Source organism: Centropristis striata, chromosome 17 (genome assembly GCF_030273125.1).
Source record: "Centropristis striata isolate RG_2023a ecotype Rhode Island chromosome 17, C.striata_1.0, whole genome shotgun sequence".
NCBI lineage: Eukaryota > Metazoa > Chordata > Actinopteri > Perciformes > Serranidae > Centropristis > Centropristis striata.
The window spans coordinates 30,884,359-30,901,028 of record NC_081533.1 but is presented as its reverse complement, the minus strand read 5'-3'; the positions used below and the strand labels follow the sequence as shown (position 1 = coordinate 30,901,028).

The 16,670-nt window shown below is 41.2% G+C and overlaps 1 protein-coding gene and 1 long non-coding RNA gene across 3 annotated transcripts; both read left to right on the top strand.

Annotated features, from left to right (window-relative positions):
• Positions 1 to 10,659: 10,659 nt before the first annotated feature.
• LOC131990010 (uncharacterized) lies at positions 10,660 to 11,793 on the top strand. 2 transcript variants are annotated; one of them, XR_009396017.1, is made up of 4 exons: positions 10,660 to 10,690; positions 11,255 to 11,322; positions 11,531 to 11,621; positions 11,776 to 11,793. It is a non-coding gene; the product is annotated as an uncharacterized LOC131990010 (long non-coding RNA). The 2 variants fall into 2 exon arrangements; XR_009396018.1 differs by lacking the exon at positions 10,660 to 10,690 and adding an exon at positions 11,057 to 11,110.
• A 1,252-nt stretch (positions 11,794 to 13,045) lies between these two features.
• On the top strand, positions 13,046 to 14,709 carry LOC131989271 (ubiquitin carboxyl-terminal hydrolase 26-like). Its single transcript, XM_059354461.1, has 6 exons — positions 13,046 to 13,155; positions 13,443 to 13,679; positions 13,884 to 13,952; positions 14,080 to 14,211; positions 14,327 to 14,444; positions 14,541 to 14,709. Exons 1-6 carry the CDS (start codon positions 13,046 to 13,048, stop codon positions 14,694 to 14,696), a joined length of 822 nt encoding a protein of 273 aa, XP_059210444.1. The 3' UTR covers positions 14,697 to 14,709.
• The last annotated feature ends 1,961 nt before the right edge of the window (positions 14,710 to 16,670 follow it).

Genomic DNA, 16,670 nt, shown 5'->3' with positions numbered 1-16,670 from the left:
TCGCACTATTTTTTATTTACCTCCTCGTCTGGTCCTGTCTGCTCACCGCGGACACTAGCTGCTGCCCTCTTCCACCCCGGCGCAGAGACGAACAGCCCAGCTCTAGGTAATATCAGTAATATTACCTGCCACTTTACTCCAAACTGCCTCGCTGAAATTAAATCCCTCGGACTCCTGCATCATCCTCGATATGTGCACAGAGCAGCCCGACAATACTGTCTGACCGGTGCTCCGCCGCATAGCTACAACGTCATCACAACAAATCACACGTGCACACTTGCAATCTGAGAGCGCTCCTCTGTGTTGACAGCATCATCCACCACCCAACCTCTGTTCCGGCATCCTTTGATAACACTGCAACCTTCATGTTACAAAATGCACGTTCACTCAACAATAAAGCACTGCTGATCCTGGATGTTATATTGTTTTGATATATTTTTTAAAGTTTATATTTTGAGAAATAAATATGTTGGAATGAAAAATTGAGATTTTAATATTAAACAAATGAACATTTATTACCACATAAACAAACGCAAAAGTACCGAAAATTGGTACCGTTGAGTACCAATATCGATTCCCAGGTACCGGGTATCGGTACCGTATCGGTTCAAATGTGAAAGGTACCCATCCCTAATTACCTGGATCTTAAGGAAGCCTTTAACAAAGCACGGGCCACCTCTTTGCCGCCACATCGCCCATATGACTGTGCAATTGACCTCCTCCCGGGTACTTCTCCCCCTAAGGGCCGACTCTTCTCTCTGTCTGCCCCGGAGACCAAGGCCATGGAGAGGTATATTAATGACTCCTTGGCTGCAGGTCTCATTCGACCGTCATCATCTCCTGCTGGAATGGGGTTTTTCTTTGAGGGGAAGAAGGACAAATCTCTGCGGCCCTGCATTGACTACGGGGACTCAATGACATTACGATCAAAAACACAGGTACCCTCTTCCACTAATCTCCTCTGCCTTTGAACTGCTACAGGGAGCTACCACTTTTTCCAAACTCGACCTCCGCAACGCTTACCATTTAGTAAGAATCAGGGAAGGGGACGAGTGGAGGACTGCCTTCAACACTCCTAGTGGGCACTATGAGTATTTAGTTATGCCATTTGGTCTCACCAATGCCCCTGCTGTCTTCCAGGGTTTGGTTAATGATGTCCTTCGGGATCTACTAAATATCTGTGTTATTGTTTACCTGGATGATATTCTTGTCTTCTCCAAGTCCAAACAGGAGCATGTGGTGCATGTACGCCAAGTCCTTCAGAGGCTTCTGGAGAATCAGCTCTTCATTAAGGCGGAGAAATGGCAGTTCCACGTCTCAGAGGTATCCTTCCTGGGGTTCATCATCAACACTGGTAACATCCGGATGGACCCAGCCAAGACCAGGGCGGTCACCGACCGGCCTGCTCCTTCCACGCGCAAGGAACCTCAATGCTTCTTGGGGTTCGCAAACTTCTACCGACGGTTCATCCGAAACTACAGCTCGGTAGCGGCTCCTCTCACCGCACTCACCTCCCTGAAAGAGCCTTTCCAATGGTCCGCTGCTGCTGAGAGAGCTTTTGGTGAGTTGAAGTCAAGATTCTCCTCAGATCCCATCCTCATATTCCCAGACCCCTCTCGCCAGTTTATTGTTAAAGTGGATGCCTTGGACACTGGTGTGGGGGCAGTTCTGTCTCAGCGGTCGGCAGAGGATCAGAAGGTTCACCCGTGTGCCTTCTTCTCCCGGAAGCTGTCTCCTGCGGAGAGGAATTATGACATAGGGGACCGGGAGCTGTTGGCGGTGAAGCTTGCACTGGAGGAGTGGAGACACTGGTTGGAGGGAGCAGAGCAGCCGTTTGTGGTCTGGACAGTTCACAAAAAAATAGAATACATTCGTTCAGCCAAGTTGTTGAACTCCCATCAAGCAAGGTGGGCCCTCTTCTTTAACCGCTTTGAATCCTTCTCCCTCTCCTACCGACCAGGCTCTAAGAACATCAAACCCCGACGCCCTGTCCCATCAGTTCCAGCCAGAGAGCTCTCCAAGCCATCCTGAAGACATCCTCCCTCCGACATGTGTCATCGGTGCAGTAACCTTGCCATGCCGAACACCCTGCTCCCAGTGCTTGTCCTGATAACTGAATCAGAACCTGTTCCTGTTCCTGCCAGCCTCCGTCCTCAGGTCCTCCAGTGGGGTCACTCTTCTCGCCTGGCTTGTCACCCTGGGGTGAGACGCAACCTAGCACTGTTACAGCAACGGTTCTGGTGGTCCTCCATGGAGGTGGACACCAAGGTTTTCATGCTTGCCAGATCTGCTCCCAACACAAGAGTACTCACCAAACTCCCTCCAGCCTCCCTCATCCCCTGCTCGTTCCTCCTCGCCCCTGGTCCCACATCTCTTTGGACTTTGTCACTGGCCTACCACCCTCTGACGGCAACACAGTCATACTCACGGTTATTGATCGGTTTTCCAAAACCACCCACCTTATTCTATTACCCAAATTACCCACTGCCAAAGAAACTGCTGAAGTCATGCTGCAACATGTGTTCTGGCTGCATGTTCTCCCCTGTGATGTGGTGAGTTTTGCAGTCTGCTGGGGGCCACCGTCAGTCTGTCATCTGGTTTCTATCCTTAATCTAATGGCCAGGCTGAACGGATGAATCAAGAAATGGAGACGGCGCTGCACTCTGACCTCCCGCAACCCATCCTCATGGTCTAAACAACTCCTCAGTTTTCCAGTGCTCCCGGGGTTACCAACCACCGCTCTTCCCTGAGCAGGAACGTGAGGCCAGCGTTCCCTCAGTCCAGGCATTCATCAGACGATGTTGACGCACTTGGATGCAAGCCAGGTCTACCCATTTGCGCTCCTCGAACCGGTACCCTGAACCCCGATACACCCCGGGGCAGCGCGTCTGGTTATCAACGCGCGATCTTCCTCTCAGAGTGGAGTCCAAGAAGTTGGCTCCTTGTCTTGTGGGTCCTTTCCCCATCTCGAATGTCATCAACTCGGCAGCGGTCCGCCTTCGCTTACCAGGGTCCATGAGGATTCACCCCACCTTCCACGTCTCCAGGGTCAAACCCGTTAATGAGAGCCCGCTTCAGCCCGTTTCTTTATCCAACCAGTTTGAAGATGCTCTCTCGCTGACCTTGTAGAAGTTTGGGACAAGGAAATACATACTAAGCAGGAAATAGGCTAAAAGCAGCATCAGTTTAAAAAAAAAATGTATTTTTATTTTTATCCCACGATTTTGTAACCCATTTTATTTATCACCCAGTTTGTCCTAATTCATGATCCTGGGCGCTACCTCGTCCCTGTCGGTCTGGGGAGAGCCCTGAACTGGCCACATGCTTCCTCCGATACATGCGGAGTTAGCAGATAGCAGTTAGCAGACCGCTAACTTATTTTTTATATATAAATATATAATATATATATATATATATTATAAATATATGTTAATATATCAAAGCATGTCTGCCGTCCATTTCCCCCATGATCACCAACATAATTAATTCCTCCCTCACTACTGGTACTGTGCCCCCCATTCTCAAACTGGCTGCCATCACACCCATCCTGAAAAAACCCGGTGCTGACCCAGCTGAACTTAACCACTATCGACCCATCTCCAACCTCCCCTTCATCTCTAAAACACTTGAAAGGCTGGTCGCCGAACAACTACAGTCCCACCTCGATACAAACAATCTTCATGAACCCTTCCAATCCGGCTTCCGTCCAAAACACAGCACTGAAACAGCCCTAGTCAAAATCACCAACGACCTCCGTGCAGCCGACTCTGGATTACTCACCATTCTCATTCTCCTCGACCTCAGCGCAGCATTTGACACCATCTCCCACCCCCTGCTCCTGGACCGCCTGGCTGGCATTGGGATCACTGGTGCTGCACTCTCCTGGTTCACATCATACCTCACTGACCGTCAACAATTTGTACAATTAAGGAACCACAAGTCTGGGTGTCTCACTGGGTGTCCCCCAGGGGTCAGTCTTGGGTCCACTTCTCTTCACCATTTACCTCCTCCCCCTGGGCACAATCCTCCGTCACCATGGGGTCCATTTTCACTGCTACGCCGACGACACACAGGTCTACATCTCCTCCAAACCCACCGCTGCCATCCCTCCCACCTCACTCACCACCTGCCTTGAAGACATCCGGAGCTGGATGAGCAGGAACTTCCTCAAACTTAACGGCAATAAAACCGAGGCCCTGCTCATCGGCTCCAAATCCACCCTCACCAAATCACAACACACCCCAGCTCCACCCATCATCGTCGACGGATTCCCTGTACCCTTCTCCTCCCAAGTTAAGAGCCTCTGCGTCATTCTGGACAACACCTTCTCATTTGCACCCCATATTCAAAACATCACCCGGACTGCATTCTTCCACCTCCGCAACATCTCCAGACTCCGCCCATCACTGACCCAATCCAGCACCGAAACCCTGGTCCACTCATTTGTCACATCACGCATCGACTACTGCAATGCCCTCCTCACTGGACTCCCCATCAAACTCATCAACAGACTGCAAATAATTCAGAACTCGGCCGCCCGGATCATCACCCGCACCAAATCAACTGACCACATCACCCCTGTTCTCATTCAACTCCACTGGCTCCCGGTACAATACCGCATCCACTACAAGAACCTCCTCCTCACCTACAAAGCTCTCCACAACCTAGCCCCCACTTACCTCTGCGACCTCCTTCAAGAATACACTCCCTCCCGCTCCCTCCGCTCATCCTCTGCTGGACTATTAATCATCCCCACATCACGCCTCAGTACCATGGGGGCCCGATCCTTCAGCTGCTCAGCACCCAGGCTCTGGAACTCCCTCCCCCCACACATAAGACAGTCTGACACCATCACAACCTTCAAGTCAAGTGCCCTCTTTGGTCTCGTCCCACTAAAACAAGAGCATAATAATACTCCACACAGGGTCTTTTCTTTTCTCTTGAATGGTGGCTTGTAGCTTAGTCTTAGGGAAGTTTGGTGGCTTTGTTCAGCTTCAAATGTGCAACTGCAGTCCTGTCTCATGTCCGCATTCTGACTGAAACATTTAACAATATTCAGCACATCAGTGGAGGGCAGGGGGCCCTGAAAGTTTTGCATCTCTTGATAACAGCTCAACAAGCTGTTATGCAACATATTTCTTCTAATCTGTATCATGTTTCAGAGGCTCAATCCAGCTCTGAGGTTCAACCAGACCTCTACTTTGTACATTACATGTATCTACTGTAGTTTATAGGAAATCAGACAGTCCATATAAAGACATGGCTAGTTCTGGGGTTGCTACATCAGTGTCTTCGAGGGAGTCATTTCCACTGGGGTTGGGGGCGGGGGTATCGCTCCTGCTTTTTAAAATCTTTTGTGTGTGTGTACCTGTGTGTTTCAGATTTATTATTGCTGATTTTTTATCTTAAACCCTGAAAAGAAATAAGAAAAATGTAACCAAACTATGATTAAGAAAAAAGTTTTCCAATTCAAATGTAACTTTGAAAAATAAATTTCTTTGCATGAATAATTAATTGTCTTTTCTTCCATTTCATCTCCTGATTTAAAATATTTTCATCCCAATTGTACAAAATATAAATGCCTAATATTATAATATATAAACAAAACAAAAAACACCCTACTCTACTGCCCTATAAAGCCTAACTGCAGTAATTACATTTTTGGTTGAAATTGAGTCGTAGCTATAAATGAACACCTTGATGTCTTGTTTTATCTTGTGACAGTTTTAGATTTGAATGTAGGTTTATTTCAGAGAAATAATGATATAAAAATTGTAGTAACGACAAAATCCAACTCAAATCCAAAGCAGACTGTGATATGGTGTAGCCTCGTATTTCTTCATTGTGTTGAATAGTGAAGACAAGAATAATAAAAAATTATAAGTTCATTTTATAGGGAAATTATTATCTAGATAGTAATTAACTGTAAGTAAAAAAAAAGTGAGATAAAATTATATTAAGACTAAAATATAACTTTACTTTATAATATGAGGTCTGAAATACACAAATATTTGAATAGAGTTGTTGAACACTTTTAAATACACTTATAACAATCAATTTGAAAATGTTTATTCATTGAAAACAAAATATAAAAGCTGAAAGAAGACAACAATTGTAGTTACTGCACTCTGTTTTTGCTTTACTATTAGAACCTTTTGCATAGCTGTAAAAAGTTACTAATGCATATACAGTGCAGTAACTTCATTTTTGGGGTCAAAGGTCAAATAAATCATGATTTTTAAGCATAAAAATTACATCATAAATACATGTAGAAATAAGTGTCATATCACTTACCTACCCATAACCCATTTGGCTGGCCAGTTAAAACGTGTAAAAAAAACTTTAAAGCAGTTTTTCTCAGTTTTACCCTTTGCGTAGTTACTGCATTTTGACTTTGTAGGGCAGTACACTATGTTGAAAAATACTATGGGTGAGCTCTTTCAGAGACCGGTAAATGAATGAAAATGCTTTGTTATGGCTGAATCATTCTTGTGTTTACATGGGAAACAAACACATGATCAATTAAATCTCTGTAAGATGCTGTGACCTATTTTTTGTAAGCAAGTATCATGTATGGCTGCAGGAAAATACTTTTTTAATGACGGCAATTTTCAGAACAAAGCTCCTGTTATGTTACAAGCGAACATGGGTGTGTGTTTGTTTTTTTCAATTTTATTTCCTGCTCCAACCAAAAGGTATTTGTGTTCCAGACTTACATGGGTATTAAACACATGATCAATTAAATCTCTGTAAGATGCTGTGACCTATTCTTTGTAAGCAAGTGTCACAAAGTCACCAGGAGAGACTTTTTTGTGTGTTTTGCTGCCTTATGTGATCTCTGACTCTGCCTACTTGTGGAACCAGAGAACAAAGAAACCTGTTACACAAGTATCATGTATGGCTGCAGGAAAATATTTTTTTGATGACGCCATTGTTTTTTTAAATTGTATTTCCCGGTACAACCAAAAGGTATTTGTGTTCCATACTTTTATAATGACTCATTTGCCTTTCTTCTCATTTGACCTAAAAAAAACTTGATGCATTAATCTTAACGAACTTGGTGTTCAATGCAATATCAATTTAAGTTAAATAACATATACATCTAAGACAAACGTGATGCTAAGTTATTATTCTTGTTAGCATATATCATAACCTTTATATATTGCCAATTTAATGAAATGTTTTTGAATCTTTGTGTTCAGGGCTGCCCCTGACCAAAATGGGGCCCTAAGCAAAAAAATGTCTTCGGGCCTAAATCTGAGTAACAAAGAATAATTAAAAATTAACAGTAACATCAACTTGTGTCTAGAAAAAACTAACAGTAAGACCCTTGAGTCTTTCAGGCACTGAAAGAGTGCAAAACAAGCATGTGTGCCTTTTACAGATGCACACGTCTGCATTTTCTGGATGCAAAGTCATCAATGAGGTCATCATATGACAGCTGCCGTGCCAATTCTGAGTTGATGCTTATGATAGCCAGGCCACTTAAACATTCTTACTAATGCTAATATGTATACTATATTAGTACACAGCAAAAGAGTTGAATTCTTGGTGTTAAACTAGACATACACTAGTAGAGTTAATTGTACTCTGGATAGAGTTAATCCATTATAATTAACTCTCAGTCGATAAATAGTTGTTGTCAAAACCGAGTGTAAAAAGGAAGTGTCACTAAATCAAACCTGTAAGTGTAAATGTTTAAATATTAACTCCGAAATTTTTACTCTAAAATCTGATCCTGTATTTCACACCTCAAGTGTTAACGTCGCCCCCCCCCACACCGTACAATACCGCGCTGCTGCGTCAATCGGTCTGCTGGAGATAGAGCTACATCTCAACTTTTAATGGTTACACTGTTCAGTAAGTACATGAAGTACATGAAGTATCTGATAATGTTGTATTTTAATATTAATATTACTCTTCGGGCACCCGGCCATTTTGCAGTGGTGAGCCATGGTATCTTTACTCTTCACGCTGTTACTTACCACCCGAACACCTGCTAAATTGTTTTATGAGCTAGGGGTTAGCATGCATGCTGGTCTCACTGTAACATAAAAATTGAGTAACGGCAGTAAATGGTAAGTTTGGCTTGACGTTTTGGCTGTGTGAGACGAGTAATGCACTTTGTAACCATAGATATAAAACGTGATAAAATGATGCTATGGTTTGGAGTTGCTAGCTAGCATGCTAAAGTGGTGCTAACGCTAGCTAGCCCTTCGTCCAAAGTCATTTCTACATTTTTTTGTTGTTGCGAAAATAACACAGCTCTTGGTGAAGTATAATATAATTTTTGTCAATAACAAACACACGCTGTGAAATTGCGGTTTTGGACAGACTGCTCATGTTTACCGTGCCAAAACAGCACCATGTGTTTTTACTGGGTCACACTGAAATATCACTATTATTTTGAGAGGGTCTAAGTGTCATATGGTTTATCTTGGGAGAGTCGGTTCCCTCAATGACATGAAAATAACTAACATTATTTATTTCTGTGCCTTATCTATTTTTAATGTGTACACAGTAAAATCAGCATACCCAAATTAACACTGTAAGGCTACGTTCAGACAGCAGGGCTTAATTCAATTCGGATTTTTTTGTGGAATGCAATTTTTTTGCAAGGTCGTTCACATTTCCAATTAAATGCGACTTGTATGTGATCTCCATTGTGAACTTTAAACGTAGAAAAAGTGTCCCGCATGCGCATTGGAGGACACGACGACGTCACACGCAGCGAGCGTGCTCAGTCTTGACGGAAGTAGCGGAAAACGTGGCCGCCAGCATTAAAGCCTGATTTCCACCGGGCCCGTTACAGCCGTATGGTCAGGATTATTACGTGTTCGCGTTATCTCGCGTGTATACGACTGGCTCGCTATGCTGCCGTGCCGCGGCTGTATCCCGCCCCGTGTGAATTGACGCTGGGCAGAAGATGGAGCAAAACCGCGGTGGAGCCGTTTCGCGGCTATAACGCGCCCGGTGGAAATCCCCAGTCAGCCTATGTATGAATGCGACCTGGCCGTTCAGACTGGAGTCGCATGTCAAAGGATCAGATATGTATCAATTTTAGGACCACATATCCAAGTGGTGGAGACGTGCTGCTGCTGTAACGCGCCCGGTGGAAATCCCCAGTAACAGTGTTTTTTAAAGGTGGAGTTTGTTGGCTCCTGCTTGGCTGGAAACACTCACCTGAGCACAGACAGCAAAGAGCAGCGGCTTAGAGGAAAAGCATTTTGTGCAGCGGTGTTTCCTCTGGTGAACCTGGGGAGAAGTGGCGCTCTGATGCAGCTGAGGCCAAACAAGTACGAGCTGTGAAATCAGACGAGAGCCACGTGGTTTCTAACAGGTCCTCAGACCTCCCATCAGCCCCTGTGGTGGAGAGATAAGGCTGTTTCAAAGCAGCTCACTTTCCTGTGTGTTCACACTAATATTAAACTGTCATCACCATAGAGTCTGACATTGATACTGTGACACTGTTGTGGAGGATCATTAATACTGTATGTAAGATCAATGATTAGAGGGCCTAGTGGTGATCCTGTGGAACACCCACTGAGAGTTTATTATAAACCTTAACTGACTTTATCAAACAAGGATGAGCTGTGAGATCAGACAGGGGACACGTGGTTTCTATCAGGTCCTCAGACCTCCCATCAGCCCCTGTGGCCCCTCTGTTCTTTTCAAGCGTCCCAGTAAACCATGATGGTGAGACACTGAGCAATAAAAGGACCTTGAAACTGAACTAGCTAGATGGAATTCAGTTATTATTTAATTTTTGACACCTGTGACATGTCAAAATGTTTTGTAAATAAATAAATGTGCAATAAAACTGTTTAAATTGTTTCAGCCCAGTTTGATTTTTCAGCTCAGACACCAGAATAAATGTTGACATTGGACATTTATTTAAACCACAGATAGCGTTAAATATAGGTTGAATATGAATGATTGAATACTTTTTTTAAAACCTTTTTATTTTTTATGAATTAATTTATTTTTGGTCAAATTAAATATTTTGCATGCTGTGTTCTCTATCAAGAATATAATCAAATTAACTAATTTTAACTGTACTAACAGGATTTAACACTTATTTTAACCAATCCCAAACAATTCTAATCCATTTATATGTATCCGTTGATAAACTAGTTATTAAATTAAAATGACATAAAGTGCTTGAATTATATGGGGTTTTTTTTTGTTTTATTTTACAATTTCTAGATGTGTGCGTATTTATGGGCAGCAGTATAAAATTTTCAACACTTCCAAAAATGTAACACTTGGTAAGGATAATATATATAATATAATATATATAAGTACTTTTAATTTCCACAATCCAGTGCATTTTGAAGCCCATACTTAAATGTAAAAGGCAGCTAGCCTAGTTACATTGGAATTAAAAACACACACACACACACACACACACACACATAATGCGCTAAGTAGTTAGGTTTAGTGGTTTGTTAAAAAAGTGAACACATTAGCTCCAACTCTTAGAGCAAGTGCTGCTAAACCACAATATTATTTGTTATTTATGTATACATGTTAGGCATTTGTAGGGTATTATTTCACTTTTGGTGAAATTAAGCTAGCCGTTTCAACCTGCTACTAGCGTACAGTTTGTGCTAAGCTAGGCTAAACACATCTTGTAGCCTACTGGACGCACAGAGAAGGAGCTGATATCATCTTCTCATCGGACCCATGGGTAAGATGGCAAACAAGAATAATATTTTTCAAAGTGACAGTTTGATATTAAATTACATTTGAATTAGGTATGTATAGCCTATGTGATGTTATTTTACTTAAGTAAATGGTAGTAATGCTGATAGCTAGCTACTTGGGGATTTATAGTTTATACTGTGTACATACGCATATAGTATACACTATATGCATGTAGAAAATATATTACATACATATTTTGAACAAAACATTCTATATGCTAATTAGGACGGAATGGAGATTATGACATACACATTCTAGAACAGTTCTATTCTATATGTGACAAGGTTACAGACAGTTCATATCAGTTTATCAACCCGAACAGTTCAGTTTAGTTTAACCCAGAGTTAGAAAACTGATCAAAACTGCATTCAAGATGTTTCTACTACGTGCTTTTCGACTTAAGGTATGTTTCACAGATGATCAACACATTTTTCAGTAGATTCTTTATTATTTATGTGACTTTAAACTGAGAAACTGTCCTAAAGACCATTGTTTTATTTCCACATTTCTGTCAATATTCAACTTATTTTTTCTTTATTTTGAATAGAAAAAGATAGCACCTGTGGAGGATTTTGTGGCAGATGAGAGCAAACAACGCCTCAGCTCTCATAAGAGGTAAGGAAATTATTAACTGTTATATTGCTATTGTCCTAACTAATTCTACATATCCACAGTAAGATTATAGTATACATTACCTCATTTTGTTTAAAAATATATATAAATCCATTTGTTGTATGGCTTAACCCCTTGAAACAATTGTTTCAAATGCTAAATGAGTTATTCCTTGCTAAAATGATCTAATTGTGTTTCTCTGTTCCAACAGTATTGCTGCCCCCTCTGCTCCAGTGTCAGCAACAACAGCTGAAGCTGGAAAAACTAAAAAGACCAAGAATGGCTTCTTCAGTTTCAGCCAGGTAAGCTATGTTTGACAGAACGTATCAAAGCTTCATGGTGACAACATTATAAGTTGACTGTAACATTCATACTGAGACGTTTTAGTTGTATGTAACCACAAAAAAATATGATTGTCATAGTTAACTTATTATTGTTTATCTTTTCAATCTACAGAAGGAGAAAACTGAACCCAAAGAGGCTCTCAGAAGTAAAGACAGGTAAGAACTTTTATCCTGAATATATTTGTGTGTTTCAACACTCATATTTTTTCTTTAATCATTTAGTTTAGTGAATGATTTTTGATAATAAATGACCAAAAAAAACACTGTTCCGCTACATTTACATTTATTTAAATTCTTGTCTGACTTTACGAAATAAACATTACATTTAATATGAAATAACTAACCGTGTTTCTCTCCAACACCAGTGAAACCAACGTAACCGCTCAATTTACAGAATCAAATGAGTCAGCCAAGAAGACCTGTTGGTGGCATCGGCTGTTTAAATGTTGCAAGGTATGTTTCACAGAAAGAGCCACAGCTCAACATTAATCACAGTTACTAATCTAGACTAATTGAGAAAAGAATGATACAGTTACTATTTATTTGCATTATTTAAGCGTGAGCGTTTATTTTTCCTCCAACAGAAAAGAACACAAGTCTCTCCATCTGCTGCTGCCCCCGAACACCAGAAGACTTTTCAGAGGAGGTAATGACACTTATTTTATTTTTAAATGACAAAGTTTTGTATTTTTTCTGTCTGGATTTTGTGTAATGATATATATATATATATATATATATAAGTTGGGTGAACTCAAAATTTCAAGGCAACAAACTTCGATACAATTTTAAGTTGGACAATTAAACTAAATATTTTAAGTTTTGTTTTTGAGTTTGCTCAACTCTGAATTTCTCTGGCATGATTGTAACGCCGCTATGAATGTCAGCTAATGTTGTGACCACAACTTTGAGTTAGCATTGATATGCTAATGGCTACTCTTGTAGCTGTAACAAGCAGCGCCGCTAGCTTCAGTTAGCCGCTAGCATCAGTTAGCCACTAGCTTTCGCTAATGACCGAATTTCACAACAAAGAAATAAGAGTTATCAGAACTATTGTCCCTTGTTTTGAACCCCAACTTAAAGATATAAGTAACAACAACTAACAAACTTGTTTTTGAGCAGACAACTGGCTTCCTTTGTTGTGCTAACTTACATTATTGCCCTAAATGTCAGTAATTTATATTTCCAAGTTTTACCAAATTAAATCACTGTTTTAGGCCAAAAAATACAAGTTGGCTTTTTTGCAGTGTATATATATATAAATAAAAACCTGCAACATGATCACAACAAACATTAAACATGTTTCTCTTCTTCCCTCCAGCTGCAGAAAAACACCAGAAGAGACAAACGAGGAGATAAAGCGGAGCTCACTTTCTTGTCAGGACATGGACGTGCAGTCTGTCACAGAGCTGGAAATATTGGAAGAGAACTTTTCGTCTGCGAAGTTTCCCGAGCCGGAGGTCATCGAAGTGCTGCCTGAGGAACAATTTAACAGGTAAGTTGAAAGTTACCTCCACTCCAAAACAATATCAATAAAGGAAGATTTAGTCATTTTTTCATCAGATCACATCTGTATGACTTTAATCATATTATGTGAAAGACACAAATTGGAGCTATATTGAATAGGCGATTTCACATGGTCATTGTGACTTGTTTGTATTATATATTTATTTGAATGTTTGTCACATGGAAACATATAACAACCAGTGTTTTGCAGCATTTTGTCTTTCTGTCACTTGTACTACGTCACAATAATAAATCAACAAACTGTGTTTCTTACAGCAGCCGTCCTGAAGCACCAAAAGAGACAATTAAGCAGCAAAAGTTGAGCTCGTTGTCACAAAAAGACGAGGTTGAGCCAATCATCGCCCAGCAGGGGGATTCTTGCTCAGTCAATGGCCAGCCAAGAAAACAGAACAACCAGTTGCTGCTGCCAGAGATACACGACGACTGCTTCCTGGCAGAGCAAGCCATTATCGAGGCTCTGATCCAAGAAGAGGTCAAAGAAAGAGTTAAAAAGTGAGTTAAACACTAAGTCTTCATCATTGACGATACACTCCAAATATTTTATGTTACAAAAGTTCAGCTTTTAAGGATACTTTTAACAGATAAGAGCTGACTCAAATGTTTCAGTCTAACACGGAGGTTAAACACATTCTGTGAAATGTTTCAGTTATTTTGTCGTCATGTTTATTGACCCTGTGTTTGTGTTTTTCTCGATAGAAACCCAAAAAGTGTTGTCCATTTCAGTGATGGTGATAAGATTAGCACCTCTACCATCAGCAGCTTTGGGTGAGTACATCTGCACTAGAACTAAAGCCTCAAGACATGAATGGTGAAAAATGAGCTCCAGTTTGTGATTGGTCAGTAAAGAAGTGATGATGTTGATGTGTTTTGACCTGTTGTGTTTGTGTGTCAGGTTTCCAAACATTGGGATGAGCTGCTACATGAACTCCAGCCTGCAGAGTCTCCTGACACTCGAGAACTTCGTCAGGGACATCAGCTGCCAGGAGGAAGTTTGGAATTCAGTCCCTGAGGCTCGACTGTTGAGGTACAGCACACACACATACACATACACACACACACACGTAAGCATCAGATTTTTGCACCAATCTGAAGAACAAAATAGAATAAGAGATCTAACTCTTCTTTTTCACACTCTGCAGAAGCTTCATGGCAATCAGAGATGCCCGCGCCTCCACCGACAGCAAAAGACACCTCATGTGCTCTTTTAAGGAGGTCGTCTCAGTCCAGGCGCCTGAGTTTAGAGACGGTCAGCAAAAAGTGAGTCATCTGGTTTGATGTTCCATTATTTCACCTCCTTATGATAGTTTCTCCTCTGTTTATAAACTCCTCTTTGTTGTGTTTCTTTGTGTTCAGGACGCTCATGAATTCCTGACCACGGTCCTGGACCAGATGAGGAGTCTGTCCCCTGTGCTGCAGGACATTGCAGCCTGCAACAGTAGAAGATACACCTGCCCTGTAGAAAATCACCTGGTGTTCAAGCTGGAAAACACCAGGACATGCAAGAGGTAAACCCATAGAGAAAAACATTGTCTTCCAAATAACCTGGTCTAGAAAAGCCCCTGGTCTGGTCCAGCAGGAGGCCTTCTCTGGATCTCTTCGGCAGTATCTCAGTTTGACTGCCAGCTTCTCCTGATCATACGTCGACCTGTGTGAGAAATTTCTTCACCTAACATTCTTCTTGAGAATTGCTAGTCATTGGTAGACCACCAAGCAATAAAACAGGATACCACAAAAGGCCAAACATCCCTGCCCTCAAGACACAAAAGCTCCGGTCATTTAAACTATCCTCATGTAACAGACAGCCTGATACATACATCAAATCCATCTTATTCTCTGTAAAATATTCCATTTCCCACAGACCCCAGTTTGGTTAGGAGATGATTGTGCAGTCCATTGAGCATTGACTTGAAGTGACTACACTCTATTGTAGTTTGTTGTGAAAGCTACCATCATACCTCAAACTTTGTCCAGTTTAAATAGGGTGTTAAATTGTTGAAGATGTCTAAAATAGTCTTAAAGTTAACTTGGTGAACAGCGCAGAAACCCCCTGATTCTGATTTGTCGTCTCTTTCTGCAGTTTGACAAAATCAGCACCATCACTATAATGTCTATCTCTTGAATGCAGGGGAAGATGGGGCCACTTCCTGTCTCCATGAACGGCAAAGAGGACTACCTGTGTTTCAGTGAAATGGAACAGTAATCATTTCTAGGAATGTTTTCCCACAGGCCTCTTCTCGGTTGTGATCTCGTCACACAGATTAGATTAGTAGATTTTTTTTGTAAAACTTTCCAAGTGGTAAATTCTTTTAGGATCTTTGGATTCCCTAAACACTACACAGATGTGAACAACATGGGCCGCTGAAGTCCCTGTCATCCATCACCTCTCCTCTGAAGGACGACTTTGAATATGAACAGCACAGTGAACCTGTACTGCCTTATCTCACTCTGCATTAGTTCAGTAGGTAGTTCAAATTCTCATCTTTTACTGAAAGATCTGTTTGACTTTTTAAAATATTTGCGCTCTTTTTAAACCTGTATAATACATCCTCTGTCACCAGCACGCACTGACACTTAATTTATTTTTTTCACAGGTTTCTTTTGATCAAACAATAATGTTCAGAACATGGGCCTCAATCAGAAAGCGAGATTAGAATGTTGGCCAGATATTTTTGGGTTTAACTCAGGTTTATCTGTATCATGGAGCTGGTTTATGGGGTAGATTGCCACGTGGCTTTTGCAGCAGCTAAACCTGCACAAATAAGACAAAAAGAAACAGTGTGATTATATACTAGGCATACTAAATGTGTGCCTGTATTGGCATTAGACTTTATTCATTCCCTGTATTATTATCACAGATCTAAACTGTGTCTGGCCTGTGGGGAAACAGCTCGGATATCAGATATCAACATGTGGGCATGTGGCCCCAAACCGTCTGGTTTGGATGGATCAGTCAGGACTACAAGTGACAGTCAGGACTGCAGACAAACTCACACTTCTTCCTGTGATCATTGTGTTGTTAACTTTCATTTCTTTAGCTTAATGGTCTTGTTCTTAGCCGTTATGGGTCATTCCAGAATTCGAGGACAATTTACCGACCGAAACACTTCAAAATGTTACTATTTATTTGATCATTTTTTGCTATATATTTGAGAAATACAGGTAATTAACCATCAAATAATTATGTCTGTCCAGCTCAGGACTCAAAGTGACACTTTTTATTAGGTATTTTATATATTGTGTGCCCTGCTTTGCGCAACCCTGTTACCAATACTCAGGAACCCGTAAAAGTATTACATAAAATGTTGTTGAATATGTCCTTAAGCAGTAAGTAAAAAAAAATGTCATTTTCACTCTGAATACACATTTTGTTTCAGATCAGACTTCATATATATTAATTTAAGCAACTTCAAAAATCAATCTCGCCCAAACATTGTGATCGTCATGCATGATTTTTAGAAATTTCAGTCTTTATCTATAAATATT

Excerpts from the sequence above, each read along its gene's own strand:
- LOC131989271 (XM_059354461.1), top strand. The coding sequence starts at position 13,046 with ATGGACGTGCAGTCTGTCACAGAGCTGGAAATATTGGAAGAGAACTTT. Across the intron at positions 14,212-14,326 it reads CCTGAGGCTCGACTGTTGAG|AAGCTTCATGGCAATCAGAG; the intron begins GTACAGCACACA and ends CACACTCTGCAG. Across the intron at positions 14,445-14,540 it reads TTAGAGACGGTCAGCAAAAA|GACGCTCATGAATTCCTGAC; the intron begins GTGAGTCATCTG and ends CTTTGTGTTCAG.